Source organism: Panthera tigris, chromosome A1 (genome assembly GCF_018350195.1).
Source record: "Panthera tigris isolate Pti1 chromosome A1, P.tigris_Pti1_mat1.1, whole genome shotgun sequence".
NCBI lineage: Eukaryota > Metazoa > Chordata > Mammalia > Carnivora > Felidae > Panthera > Panthera tigris.
The window spans coordinates 4,476,565-4,490,080 of NC_056660.1; the positions used below are offsets into that span (position 1 = coordinate 4,476,565).

General features: G+C 45.7%; 1 protein-coding gene across 5 annotated transcripts in view; it reads right to left on the minus strand.

Moving 5' to 3' along the window:
* Positions 1-12,930, minus strand: part of SPATA13 (spermatogenesis associated 13) — an 81,453-nt gene extending 68,523 nt beyond the window's left edge. For 4 of the 5 annotated variants that reach the window (XR_006216255.1, XR_006216285.1, XM_042982665.1 and 1 more), the window contains exon 1: positions 11,214-12,891. Coding sequence is in view for 3 of the 5 variants with exons in the window: in XM_042982665.1 (XP_042838599.1) it covers positions 11,214-12,794 (1,581 nt within the window). In the remaining 2 variants the exon portion in view is untranslated. Of the gene's footprint in view, positions 1-11,213 lie in introns of all 5 variants that reach the window. The other variant, XM_007074353.2, reaches the window with a different exon arrangement.
* Positions 12,931-13,516: the final 586 nt, after the last annotated feature.

The following is a 13,516-nucleotide window of genomic DNA, read 5'->3' on the forward strand; positions in this document are numbered from 1 at the left end:
ACGTTAAAAAAAATTGTTTTTTTTTTTTAATTTTTTTTTTTTTAAGTAATCTCTACACCCAACGTGGGGCTCAAACTCACAACCTTAAGATCAAGAGTCGCATGCCCCATCGACGGAGCCAGCCGGGAGCACCTTCTCAACACGCATCAGAGCAAATTCTTTATACCACCATTTCTTGATTAAAAAGTTTTAATTTCACTCTTTTGCCAAAAGGAAATGTTTGTATTCTGTATGAATTCATATCCATTTGGTAATATAAATTCACATCCAACTGATTTAATACAGTTCAATGAGAGAAATAGGATTGTAGGCTACCTTTTAACTTTTTCAGGAACAACTCTTTCCTAAAGCAAGAGTTAACTGGGGTACATCTGCGAAGAGAAAAGCCCAAACCTAAAATACAGGACACTTAAAACCTAGAGGAGCCCACAAACTTAATACCTAGAGCCTCAGCCTGGACAGCAGATCTCAAACTTCAGTGGGGCAAAAATAATTCCCCCGGGTAGCATGTTAAAAGTCCTGATTACCGGATCTGGACTCCAGTGATTCGAATTCAGTAGCTCCAGGTGGCCTCAAGAATCTGTACTGTTAGCTTGTATCTTCATTCCAAACTTTGAGAAACTCCAGTTAGACAATCAGAAGTAATTTGCAAAGTTTAACTGGTCTGTGTTGAAGTATCTGACCAAAAGCACCAATCTTAATGATAACAAAGATTGTGATGATGATAAAGCCAGCTTTATTGAGTTTAATGTGTTCTGGGCATTGTGGTATCTCCTAAGCACTATTTCATTTAATCCTGGTAAGTACTATTAACTCCATTTTTAAGGAAACTGAGGCTTATGTAGGTCAAGGATACAGCTGGTTAGTAGGGAAACCAGGATTTGAACTTAGCCCGACTACAAAGCCCACCTATTTTTTATCCCAGAGTTCCTCCACCACTCAGAAATGTTGGCATTGGTGGCTGGCAACCGCATCAGTGCTGGTTTCCTAGGAATTTACCATCTGTGAGTGTTCTTTCCTCTGCAACTTATCCGAGCGTCCCCACCCCCTCCCCAGCTTTACTGCTATTATTCTAAATGAAGGCAACATTCCAAATGGTCATTTTTTCCTGGACTGTGAGTGGTGGGAGAAACACAGGTAACATTTAGTTTATATAGCAACACGTGGCAATTTGCCGTTAGGCGTTTCTGCCAATTAAATCTATGGTATTCCTTCCAGTTGCCATGGCAACTGTGTGTCACATGAACGTGTGGAAAAGTGATTCCCAACCTTGGATGCTCTTTGATCTTAATTATTACAGGCAAGTTAAGATGAGGAAAATGAACCAGGAGAAAAAGATATACTGGCATCATAATCATCAAGCTAAAATTTCCCCCCCGAAATACTGACACTCCTTTTCTGTATTTTATAGCTTTATTAAGGTCTTATTATGCATTAGTTATGCACAAATTAAAACAAGGCACCAAATAAAAGTAAATATTAAAACCTTAACAGATACACTATAATACCGTTTCATATCATTTAAGTATTTCATTTGTTTAGGAAGTTTAACATGCACAGCATTAATACGGTACAATTACGAATATGATACATTAATATAACTTATACCTGACTACATATGATTATTATGGTAATTCTATAAAAACTAGACTCCTGCTCAGTATATATAGGGATGTATTTTCTGTCTCCTTCTTCCACCCTTGTTTTTTCATTTTTAAAGCAATCTTTTTTTAAGCTAAGTTCTAAACCCAACATGGGGCACGAAGAGTTGCATGCTTTACTGAATGAACCAGCCAGGTGCCCATTACCCCCTTGTTTCTAATGGGAAAATCCTACTTGATGACACTTCACCAAACAAAAACTGTTCTAGAAACAAGCCACTTTAAAGTTCAAGAATGACATGATTATGTGTATAGACTATTCTTTAGATTCTCCATTTTTAGAAACAATTTTAGAAGTGGCTTCTTAAATATATAAAGTTCAGTAGCCTGTCAAACACTGAGCACCCATTCAGAAATACTTTGAAACCTTCACTGCAAGATATACCCCTGTTTATGTAATGATGAACATAAATCTGTTTTAGAGCAAGTGGAAACTTCTTTTTAAAAAGGCCGAAAATGATGACTTAATTGTTAAAAGGCTACCTTCACATTTAGGCTCATGACCTGTATTTTATGATTTCATAATATTTCTGCAAGAGCTCTTTTTCGCTTTCGTTCTTCTGCAAAAAGGAAAATAAACCAACACAAAACACCTTAGGAGAAACTACACACAAACTAGCACAAGGATGACTAACAGAAAGCACACCAATTCCCTTTACGACATCCCACGGGGTGATGCTGAACAAATACCCACCCCAGGGTTGCCCACTTAGGGAATACGGTATAGCAGGTGTCCTCGTAACGAAATGTTAACTTCACTAGAAAAATATTTTTAAAAGCACAAATAGGGGCCGCCTGGGTGGCTCAGTCGGTTGAGCATCCAACTCTTGATTTCAGCTCAGGTCATGATCCCAGGGTTATGGGACCGAGCCCCGCACTGGGCTCCACATTGAGTATGGAGCCTGCTTAAGATTCTCTCTGTCCCTCTGCCCTTCTCCCCCAGCTTGTGTCCTCTCTCCCTCTCTCTCTAAAAAAAAAAAAAAAAAAATTAATTAAAAAGTAAATAAATAAGCACAAAAAATATCATATTTTCAAATGATCTTTCCAATTTTAATTGCAATTTCCGTGATTCAAGTTCTAGAGCATCTATGTCAGAGAAAACTGAGAACCCAGTGGAGTATAGAAACTTATATTCTCTGTAATGTGAAAACTGTGGACCGTTCAACAAATTGTTGAAGGTGGGATATGAATGGAGGTGGGATAACTCAATGTCCACATGACCAAAAAAATGAACCTAGGCCTTTACCTCACATTGTACACAAAAATTAACTCAAAATGGACCATTTGCCATTTAAGAAACAAAACAAATGAACAAAAGGAAAAAGAGAGAGGGGCAAACCAAGAAACAGATTCTCAACTAAAGAGAACAAATGGTTACCAGAGGGGAAGTGGGTACAGGGATGGGGGAAATAGGGGGTTAAGAACACTGAGAAATGTACAGAATTGCTGAATCACTTTATCGTGCACCTGGAACTAATATAACACTGTACGTTAACTATAGTGGAATTATAATCAAAAACGAAATAAAAAAAAACAAAACACACAGAGCATAGATGTAAATGTAAAAGCTAAAACTGTAACACTTCCAGAAGACAGGAGAAAATCTTTGTGATTTCCGTCAATATAGACATTTTTGCTCTTCAAAGGATATAATCAAGAAAATAAGAGGCAGGGGCACCTGGGTGGCTCAGTCGGTTAAGCGTCCGACTTCGGCTCAGGTCATGATCTCATGGTTCGTGGGTTCAATCCCCACATCGGGCTCTGTGCTGACAGCTCAGAGCCTGGAGCCTGCTTCAGATTCTGTGTCTCCCTCTCTCTCTGCCCCTCCCCTGCTCACGCTCTGTTTCTCTCTCTCTCTCTCTCTCTCTCTCAAAATAAATAAATATTTTAAAAACTTGAAAAAAAAAAAAAAGAAAAGACAACCCAGGGATGGTGAGAAAACATTTGCAAGTCATGTATCTGGTAAAAAACTTGTATCCAGAATATATAAAGAAATCTTGCTGCTCAATGAAACCAAAAATGCAGTGAACTTACGAGCAAAAGATCTGAAAAGACACTTCACCAAATAAGATAAATGAATGGCTAATAAAGAAGATGCTCGTCATTACGGATGCATTAGTCACTAGGGAAACACTAACTAAAATCAAAGTCAGATGTCACTACATACCCACGTAGAGGGCTAGAATCCAAACTACTGATGATACCAAGTACTGGCAAGGACGTAGAGAAACTGGAACCTGACACATTGCCGGTGGGAATCTACAACGGGACAACTGTTCTAGAAAACAACGTGGCAGTTCCTGAAATGGTTAAACACAGAAGCGCCGAACAACCCAGAAACTCACCTCCTACCTACCTACCCAAGAGGATGGAAAAATACGTCCATACAAGTTGTGCACCAGTATTCATAGCAGCCCCGAAGTGGCAAGAACTCAAACGTCTAACAACTGGTGAGCGGATGAACAAAGTGTGGGATTATCCGCACAACCGATTATCAGTCAGCCTTAGAAGAGAAATGGAGTGCTGGCGTGTGCTGCAACGCGGACGAGCTTTGAAAGCAATATACTGGGTGAAAGTAGCCAAGTCTCCTTCGGGGGTGATGGAAACGTTCTAAAACTACAGTGGTGATGCGACGCATGACTCCAACGAATTTACAACAAACCACTGAACTGCTCACTTAAAAAAAATATCGAGACAGAGGGCAGATCAGTAGTTGCCTAGGTCTTTACTGGGAGCAGGAAATGACAGCAGAGGGCATGGGGGACCTTTCTGGGGGGATGGAAGGGTTCTATAACTTGACTGTGGCAGGGCCTGCACAACTCTATCAATTTCCCAAAAATCATTAAGCTGTATACTCACAATTGGGGAGTTTCATGTTATGTAAATTATACCTCAATAAAACTCCTAAAAAGCCTTGGGCAGACTTTCTAGGGTCATTACATTCACTTTTGTATGTGCGACCTCATCTTTCTGATTCTAGGGATGGTCTGTGACATAGCTGTGGATAACTCCTAATCTCCAGAAGAGTTGTTTAAATCTCCCAACTAGCTGTGTGAGTAACCCAAACAGTCATGCCTGAGAAATTTGCAAAGAGTCAAAATGATGTGAGGTATCTGTATCTCTGAATAAGTCACATGAAAAACAGACCTTTGCCACTATCATTATGCGTTAAGTACCCATCATCATCAGCATCATCAAACCCCACAATTTGTAATGCACATTGCAACCAGGCCTGACGTTAGCCCCTGCTCACCTACTGGATCATTCCAGTACTGTAAGTCGGAAGGAAGTTTTACTTTAGTGACGCTGTACCTTGTGGTGCCACAAAATACCCTCCTTTTTCTGAGGCAGGAACAAAAATGCAAGTAGTGCTTCTGGGGTGGGGGCCACCCCCATGGGTGGTGGGCAAGCTAAAACCCCACGTGGTAACAATGCGTATACTACAAAATCTCCCAGTCAGGCACTCAAATCGCTTTGACTGTAGAAGATCGGATTGGATGATGGCTTCCAACAATTTTGAAGCTACAAATCCCTGAGGAAGAAAATGATAAAATCCTAAAACACTGGAGTGTTTGAGTAAACGGAGGCTTAGAAAAGGAAAGGGATTTTCTACCAGGAGCCAGAATGTTTGTGGAAGGGCCAGGATAATAACCTACATGCAGCTCTGGTTTTTTGTTTTCATGGCTTGACTACTGATTCCAACACAAAAGCATCCTCTGAATCACTCATCACCTATGACTTCGCTCTCCCCCAAAATATTCAAATGCTGGTTAAAAATATAAACTGTGAGGGGCGCCTGGGTGGCTCAGTCGGTTAAGCGTCCGACTTCGGCTCAGGTCATGATCTCACGGTCCGTGAGTTCGAGCCCCGCGTCGGGCTCTGTGCTAACGACTCAGAGCCTGGAGCCTGCTTCGGATTCTGTGTCTCCCTCTCTCTCTGCCCCTCCCCCACTCATGCTTGCACGCTCTCTCTCTCTCTCTGTCAAAAATAAATAAAACGCTAAAAAAATTATTTTTTAATAAATAAACTGTGAGATCATTTTGAAATGCAAACTCTCCTCTCCCTTACCATGGTTGTAGCACAGATCTCATCTCTTCTGGACTAGACTACTGAGGACTGTTCTGTCCCAGGACTGCCCCCATACCAATCCTCTCTACGGAGCTCATCCCCTTCTGTGGTTCCTGGTAAACACCTCTGTGGCTTTCTACTGCTTGCAGGGTAAAGTCCAAACTCCAAGCAAGGGCTTTCCTAACTTCGTAAGACCTATTTTTACAATCTTATCTCCCACTTCTCCACCCAACCAACCACCCTGTACAAAAGTTACGGTGAGAACGTGCAGTTCCCTTCGCACCACAGATTATCATCTTTGGGGACACTTACTATGCGCAAAGCTCAGTGTGGAGTTCTCTACCTGCATCACCTCATTTCATCTTCACAACAACCCCATGTGACAGGCAGGTACCCTCGCCACCCCCAGTTTACAGGGGAGGAAGAGAAGGCTTAGATAACTCCTCTGGCTGACTTTCTCCCTATGTCTATAGTACCTGTCCCTCCCGCACACTCTTCCACTTGGCCTAAAGACCCTGCAGCCCCTCAAGTGCTGCCCCCTGTATCTTTCTTCAAGACCCCACTCAACTGTCTTCCTCCAGGTATACAACTCTTTATCCAGAGTTAATAATTCTGTCTTTGGTGCTTTCATGGTACTTTGTATGTTCCTCACTGGAAACATCACACTACATCATAATATCTGTATCCATTCCAATAATATCTGTATCCAATCCAGTCTATCAATTAGAATATGAATCTATCAGAACAAGAATAGCTATTCTCTTAAACTCTTTCTTTTCTCTATGTTTGGCATACAAAGCAGGCAGGTAAATACTGAATGACAAGGTACGTTAGTCTTTATAATGCGTTGTTTCATTCACTCCCTTTCCTTCCTTATATATTCTATTTCCATCTCCACATTCTTAGAGCCTTATTACCTCTGAGCTCTCTTTGGCAATAAATTCCTGCTAGCTTTCTCCCTGGTCACTTTTCTTTCCAATTCTCTTCTTTACTGATGGTGGATTAACTTCCTCAAAACACAGTTCTGCTTGGCTCTTCTCTATTCAAAAATATCCTTGACTCTGTGGTGCTTACCAAGGAATGTATAGATTCTTTACTCTAAATTCAAAAGTGTCCGTGACCCAGGCTTAATGATTTCACTTTAACTTGATCCTTCTCCTACACTAAACAGAATTATGTTCCTTCCTGTTCTCTCAAATCACATAAAAGCCCTACCCATCTGACCACTGAAACTATATGTATAGACACTGCGCTTTCTTCAAATGAGATTCAGTCACCCTTACTCAGCATTCCTTGATTTGATACATGCGTAAAAACTACAACTCTTCTGAAATCCCACAGCAAATGGTTTTGCCTCTTTCGTGGGATTTAATCTACATAGTTCCAATATGATTTGCATACATCTTAGCTCATTTATAATGTCCTCGACATCCTTACAGAGCTATATCTGAGTGTCTTACGCCTGGTGGGTGCTCAGCAAGTTCGCTTTGTGCAATCCTGAATGAACGCATAAATGTTAGGTCATCCTGCAACCTAACTAAACTAAACTAAACCTAACCACACTCTCATGCTTTAAAAAAAAAAAATTGGGGCGCCTGGGTGGCTCAGTCGGTTAAGTGTCCGACTTTAGCTCAGGTCACGATCTCGCGGTCTGTGAATTTGAGCCCCGCGTCGGGCTCTGGGCTGATGGCTCAGAGCCTGGAGCCTGCTTCCGATTCTGCATCTCCCTCTCTCTCTGACCCTCCCCCGTTCATGCTCTCTGTCTCAAAAGTAAACATTAAAAAAAATTAATGTGCAATCAAACTAACTGACTGAACATCTTCACAGTCCTCCCTAAGACTATAACACAGTGGCATGTCAAAACCATTTCTGGAAAAATCTGACCTTAATTGGCCCATGTCTCAAGAAGTCAGGTCGATCTAGGATGGGAACATCATCTAAGTGGATAGTAACCATCACACAGTGACAGCCAGTGTTCAACACTGGGCCAAGTGCCTGCTAGACCTAATGCCCCTGGTTCCTACAAACATCCAAGGCAGATGGAGCTGTCCCACATTCTACGCTGGGGAGACTGAGGCCAAGGGAGAGCTCAGCAGTTTGCTCCACTGGTGGCTCTCTTTGGAACAGCAGAGCCAGGATTCACACCAAATTAAAAACATCTACTGAAAGACTAAAGCTCCCTATTAAGGAGTTACAACAGACTTTCATCATTTAAAAGAGCTTCATCTATGGCATATTTCAACACTACCACACACTTCTGAATCTATACTGCATGACTAAGGACAGGGTCCCTTTCCTATTCGCTATTTCAGGCGATGGAATTACCCTGTGACTTGGTAGGAAAACCAGCGAAAACATGCTAAATTCCTGTGCCTGTACATTTATCAGGGAACAGGTAGCACTGTCCACAAGCATCCATGCTAAACTGCATTTCCGGACCAAGTAACAATTCTAGGGCATCCTTCCAAAGTTATTCTTACAAGGAAATTTACCACTAGGTGGCAGAAGTATAAAGTTAACGCGGTGATTTCTCTATAGTGAGTAGCGGAATATGTTCCCACCCTTTTCACAGTAACAAAATCCTGTGAAACTGCTAACGGTTTTCCAAAGATTATTTTGTCACCTTGAGAGTGGCATTTTATACATAAATGGTTCTACATTAAACTATTCTCCCTTATTGAAAACTGCATTATAATATTTATTTTAAATATCATAATATACAGATTTCAACCTTTAAAAAAATCTTTTTAACGTTTATTTATTGTTGAGAGAAAGAGAGAGAAAGATACAGCATGAACGGGGGAGGGACAGAGAGAGAGGGAGACACGGAATCTGAAACAGGTTCCAGGCTCTAAGCTGTCAGCACAGAGCCCGGGGGGGGGGGGGGGGGGGGGGTGTGCTCAAACCTACAAATTGCAAGATCATGACCCGAGTCGAAGTCGGTCGCTTAACCTACTGAGCCACCCAGGCGCCCCTCGACCTCTATTACATTCAACACTAACCACAGCTTCAACTAGCTCTAAGCACATAAGTAGAACCATACTATCACTGAATTAAATAACCCACTGTATGTTAAAGTACATTGAAACTGAAATTTAATTTTGTGTAATGTTATATAAGATGGCCAACAAGTGCTTTTAAATTACAACGGTTGAGGGGCACCTGGGTGGCTCAGTCAGTTGGGCGTCCGACTTCAGCTCAGGTCATGATCTCGTGGTCTGTGAGATCAAGCCCCGCATCAGGCTCTGTGCTGACAGCTCGGAGCCTGGAGCCTGCTTTGGATTCTGTGTCTCCCTCTCCCTCTGCCCCTACCCTTGCTTGTGCTCTCTCTCCCAAAAATAAACATTAAAACATACATACACACACACACACACACACACACACGAGGAAGCTTAAGTTTGAGAAAATAAATCCAACTTAAAAAGTGATAAACATCTGGGGCACCTGGGTGGCTCAGTCGGTTAAGATGTGACTTTGGCTCAGGTCACAATCTCACAGTCTGTGGGTTCGAGCCCCATGTCAGGCTCTGTGCTGACTCAGAGTCGGGAGCCTGCTTCAGATTCTGTGTCTCCCTCTCTCTCTGCCCTTCCTCCACTTGTGCTCTGTCTCCCTCTGTCTCTCTCTCTCTCTCCCTCTCTCTGTCTCTCAAAAATAAATAAATATTAAAAAAAGTTTTTTAATGCGATAAACATCTTGAGACAAATCTGTAGAATTATCTATCCACACATGTGCACTTTTGATCACTTGTGCCCTGCTTTGTATCTTTGGTACAATTTCTTTGTGGGTAGAAATTAAATTATATGTATTATTAAATTATTAACTGTGTATAATTAAATTATATTTAGCAAATATACGGGTAAACTATATAATGATCAAAATAATTCTGAAAACAATATGCATATGTTCACTTAATATGCACTCAGGAAGAAAATGTTTTAATGATGATTTTCACTGATTTCATTAAGTAGAAAATAAAATCCCCACCTTTCACATAAAGAAGCCTCTAGAACTCTGCAAATCTTCTATTTTGGAGCAGGGGATGAGAGTTTGGGCTCCTCCAGGAGCGATGAAGGGGGGCTCTAAACCATCTGTGGGACAGGTTGGATGTGTGGTCGAAGGAATTACACGTCATCTTATCATCCATCAGAGGAGTCAAGGAAGCCCAGCTTCAGGCTTTGGCCAATGACGTACAGCAGAGCTAGCAGAACTGGAGCTCCTTCAAAGGTTGGCAACTAGTCTGGTGTCCTTACAACTGTTCCACAAGGCTTCTTTGGAAATATGCAAATGAGCAAATGGCCGTCAATATCTAAGACCTCTAAAGACACACTGGCCCTGAGGTCTCCATATAAACTCACATCTACAAAGCCTCACTCTTCTGGCTGCCTCGGGGATGCTTCAGGCTAATTGAGATCTCCCCAAAGTGACCTGCGATAGGCTTTCTACTTCTGAAGACTCTCTGAAAAGCAAAAGTGAAAACATACGGTCCGGAGGCTATCCTGGCTCCCAAGTTTGCAAAAGCGGCTGTGTAATCCCTCACCTACAGACAAAACTGAGGTCCTCTTCAAGGATCAGTGGGAAGGAACAGTTGCCAGGGGATTATTTTCCATGGCAAGCACCAATTTATACCTATAAAACAGTCTAGAAATATACTTGGAGAATAATTTGCAGTATACACACATGGATGCATTTCCTCATCCTTTAGCTCTGTACTGTACTGAATGCATTTATAAATGAGTGAAAATTACAGAGTCAGGCAAAGTTGTCTGGATACCTGACAGGATATGAAAAGAACACTGCTCCTGTAGCCTTGACAGTTATTAGTTGATTCAATTCATGAGATGCTTACGTTCTCTAAAAATAAGTCAAGTAACCATCATAAGAATTTCTTTGAACCATCATCACTCGGAGGTTGACAGGTATCAAACTGCACGTTTCTAATTCATTCCTAGGAAATAAAAGAGACTTCGAACGGGGTCTTAACGTGAAGCATCTCATTTACATGTACTCTGTTGGGAAGGGTACAGAGACAATTTAAAACACAGAGAAGAGAGCTATGGGAATACAAAATGTTGCAAAAATCAAATTTCTGAGAGCCCCTACTAGCTGCATAGAGTGGACAGAGGTCTCTATCAACTACCCCCCACCTCCACCCCCCCCCCGAATCTACGATGGGGTTGGTGCTCAATGGAATCTGCTTTTGAATGAATGGTGTGGTGCCTCTCAAGGAATCGCACTGGGTGGCAATTTATTACAAGAGAGGCGGAGATGACTGTGAACTTGGTAAACAGCAACCTGGCAGGAATTTGATGGCAGTGCAATTAGCACGGGGCCGCCTGCTTCTACGGCAGGTGAAGGCAAGAGGGTGAGTGCCAGCGGAAAACACCCCAGCGCACCGGCAACCCCCGGGAGACACGAAGGGTGACGCTGTGACAGGTACCCCGTGTGCAGCCGGTCACCTCCAAGGGGCCCCCGCCCGGCCCTTACCTCCTCCCTCCTTTCTTCGGGACCTGACACCAGGTGGGGGCTCAGCTGAGGGTGGCTGCCGACGCTGCCGTCGTCACTGCCCTTGTCACACGTGGCTTGCACCGAATCCTGGGAGGACGCGGGCCCCTCTGCCCTCTCTTCACTGTCCACTGAACTCAGGGACAGCGCGCTGAGACTGCTGGGACACGTGGCGTTTCCTGCGCCCGGGCTCTGAGGGCTGGGGGGCTTGGGCGTGGTCGGCCTTTGGGGGGTGAGCGGCTGCTCCGGCTCGAAGGTAAAGCGGCTGCCAGCTTGGCGTCCGCCCGGGTCCTCGGCAGCCGGACCCGCCGAGGCGCTGCCGGCGCCAGGACCCGCGCTCGCCGCCGCCCGCGAGCCTGCGGCTTCGAAGGGACACGCGGCCGCGGCCGCATCCACCGGGGGGCTCCCCGCCCCCGCCGGGCCACAGCCCGGGGCGGCGTGCGCGCCTGCGCCTGCGCCTGCGCACCTCCTCCACTCGCGCTCGGCGCTGGTGGACACGCGGCGGGAGTAGGCGTCGTGCAGCCTGCTGTGCACCTGCAGCCTCCGGCTTGCCTCGCCCGGCGGCGGCGCCCCGCCCCGGGGGCTCTCTCTCCGCCAGGCCGCGTCCGCGGCGCCGCTCACGAACCTCAGGACTCTGTCGAAGTCCCTGGCCCGCAGCGGGCTCTTCCAGCGTTTCGTCCTCCTCTCGGCCCCGCCGAACTTCTCCGAGTCGGCGGACGAACTGCTCAGCGTCCTCCGGGGCGCGGGCTTTTCGGGCGCCCCCTTGAGGTCCGTGAGATTCGAGGTGGACTTCCGTTTGAAGGAGCTCTTCTTCAGGAAGTTCAAGTTGTCGGTGCTCTTGCTCTTCCGGTAGACGATGCTGTTGTTCTCGGAGTCTTTCACTAGAATCGCACGCGGCGCGGGCTCCCGGGAGACGGGGGCCAGGGGCCCGACGTGGTTCTGGGACCCCTGGCGCTTCTCGCCCTCCAGGAAGCTGATGCGGCCCAGGCCGTAGGCGCGGCGGATGCTGCGGGACCGGTGGGTGCTCCTCTGGAAGGCGTCGTCGGCCTCCTCGGGGTCGGAGCAGTCCGACGCGCCCCCGGGAGCCGCCTTGGCGGCGGGGTCGCTCGCCGGCCCCGAGGAGGGCCACCTGCCGGTGTGCGTTCCGGCGGCAGCACCGTTCGGGATGGGCTTCCCCGGGTCGCGTTCCGGGTCGCCTTCCTTTGCCGCATCTGACCCCTCTCGGTGCTGAATTCCCTGAAGGACGGAGGACTTCAGTTTTTTAAAAGACCCCATTTTCCGGAAGGAGGCAAGGGCGTTCCAGGTGGAGGAATTTCCCATCAGGACCATGGAGCGGGGCCTTTCCGGGTTGGCGCCGGCCCTCTTCCTACTCACGGAGAAGAGGCGGATGAGCCTGGCAGGGCTGAGTCTGGCCTCCGCGGCGCCTTCCGCGTCCCCGCAGGGGTTGCTGCCGCAGCCTCCATTCTGACACGCTGGGTAGGTCACCACTGTGGGGTCTTTGGAATCAGAGACGGAACAGGGGATCGCGGCGAGTCGGCCATGGCCGTTCCGGGCTGTTGTCATGTTCTCGGGGCGGCGAGCCCGTGGCCACAGGGCAGCGGGGTTCAAACCCACATGCACATCTGTGTCCCCAGGCCCCAGGCGCAGACCTTCATCTCCGAGGCTGCTGCCGGCCGGGCTTTCGCACCTGCTGTGCGCATCAGGCTCCTCGGTTGTGGCCACAGCCTGGAGCGGAAAACAAAGCCGGGATTTAGTCATTTTCCTCCCACGGAAGAACCTCTACGAACAGCGGCTTCTCATTTTGGCTAATAATTGCCGGGATGAAAGAAGCATGCCTCATGACAGGGTTGATCAGGTCAAAACTGTCTTAAATTAGGGGCCCCCGGCTGGCTCCGTTGGTCAAGTGTCCAACTCTGGCTCAGGTCATGATCTCAGGATTGAGGAGTTCGAGTCCCGCGTCGGCTCCCTGCTGGCGGCGTGGAGCCTGCTTGGGATTCTCTCTCCCTCTCTCTCTGCCCCTCCCCCACCTCTCAAAATAAATAAACGTTCTAAAAAATTTTTAAAAACTTTTAATTAAATTAAGTTAAAGTTTTACCTTTCCTAATTGATTTCACAATGAATTAAAAGGAAGAATGCAAACATACATTCCTTAAAAAAAAAAAAGATAATTATGGGTTGTGCAGTCAGTGCAAAGGTAAATCCTTGAACCCATTGAAACTTGTTTAAAACTTTTGAAAAACTGCTGGAATGCCAAGGCCAAGGCGTTATTCCACACTGGGCCTTCT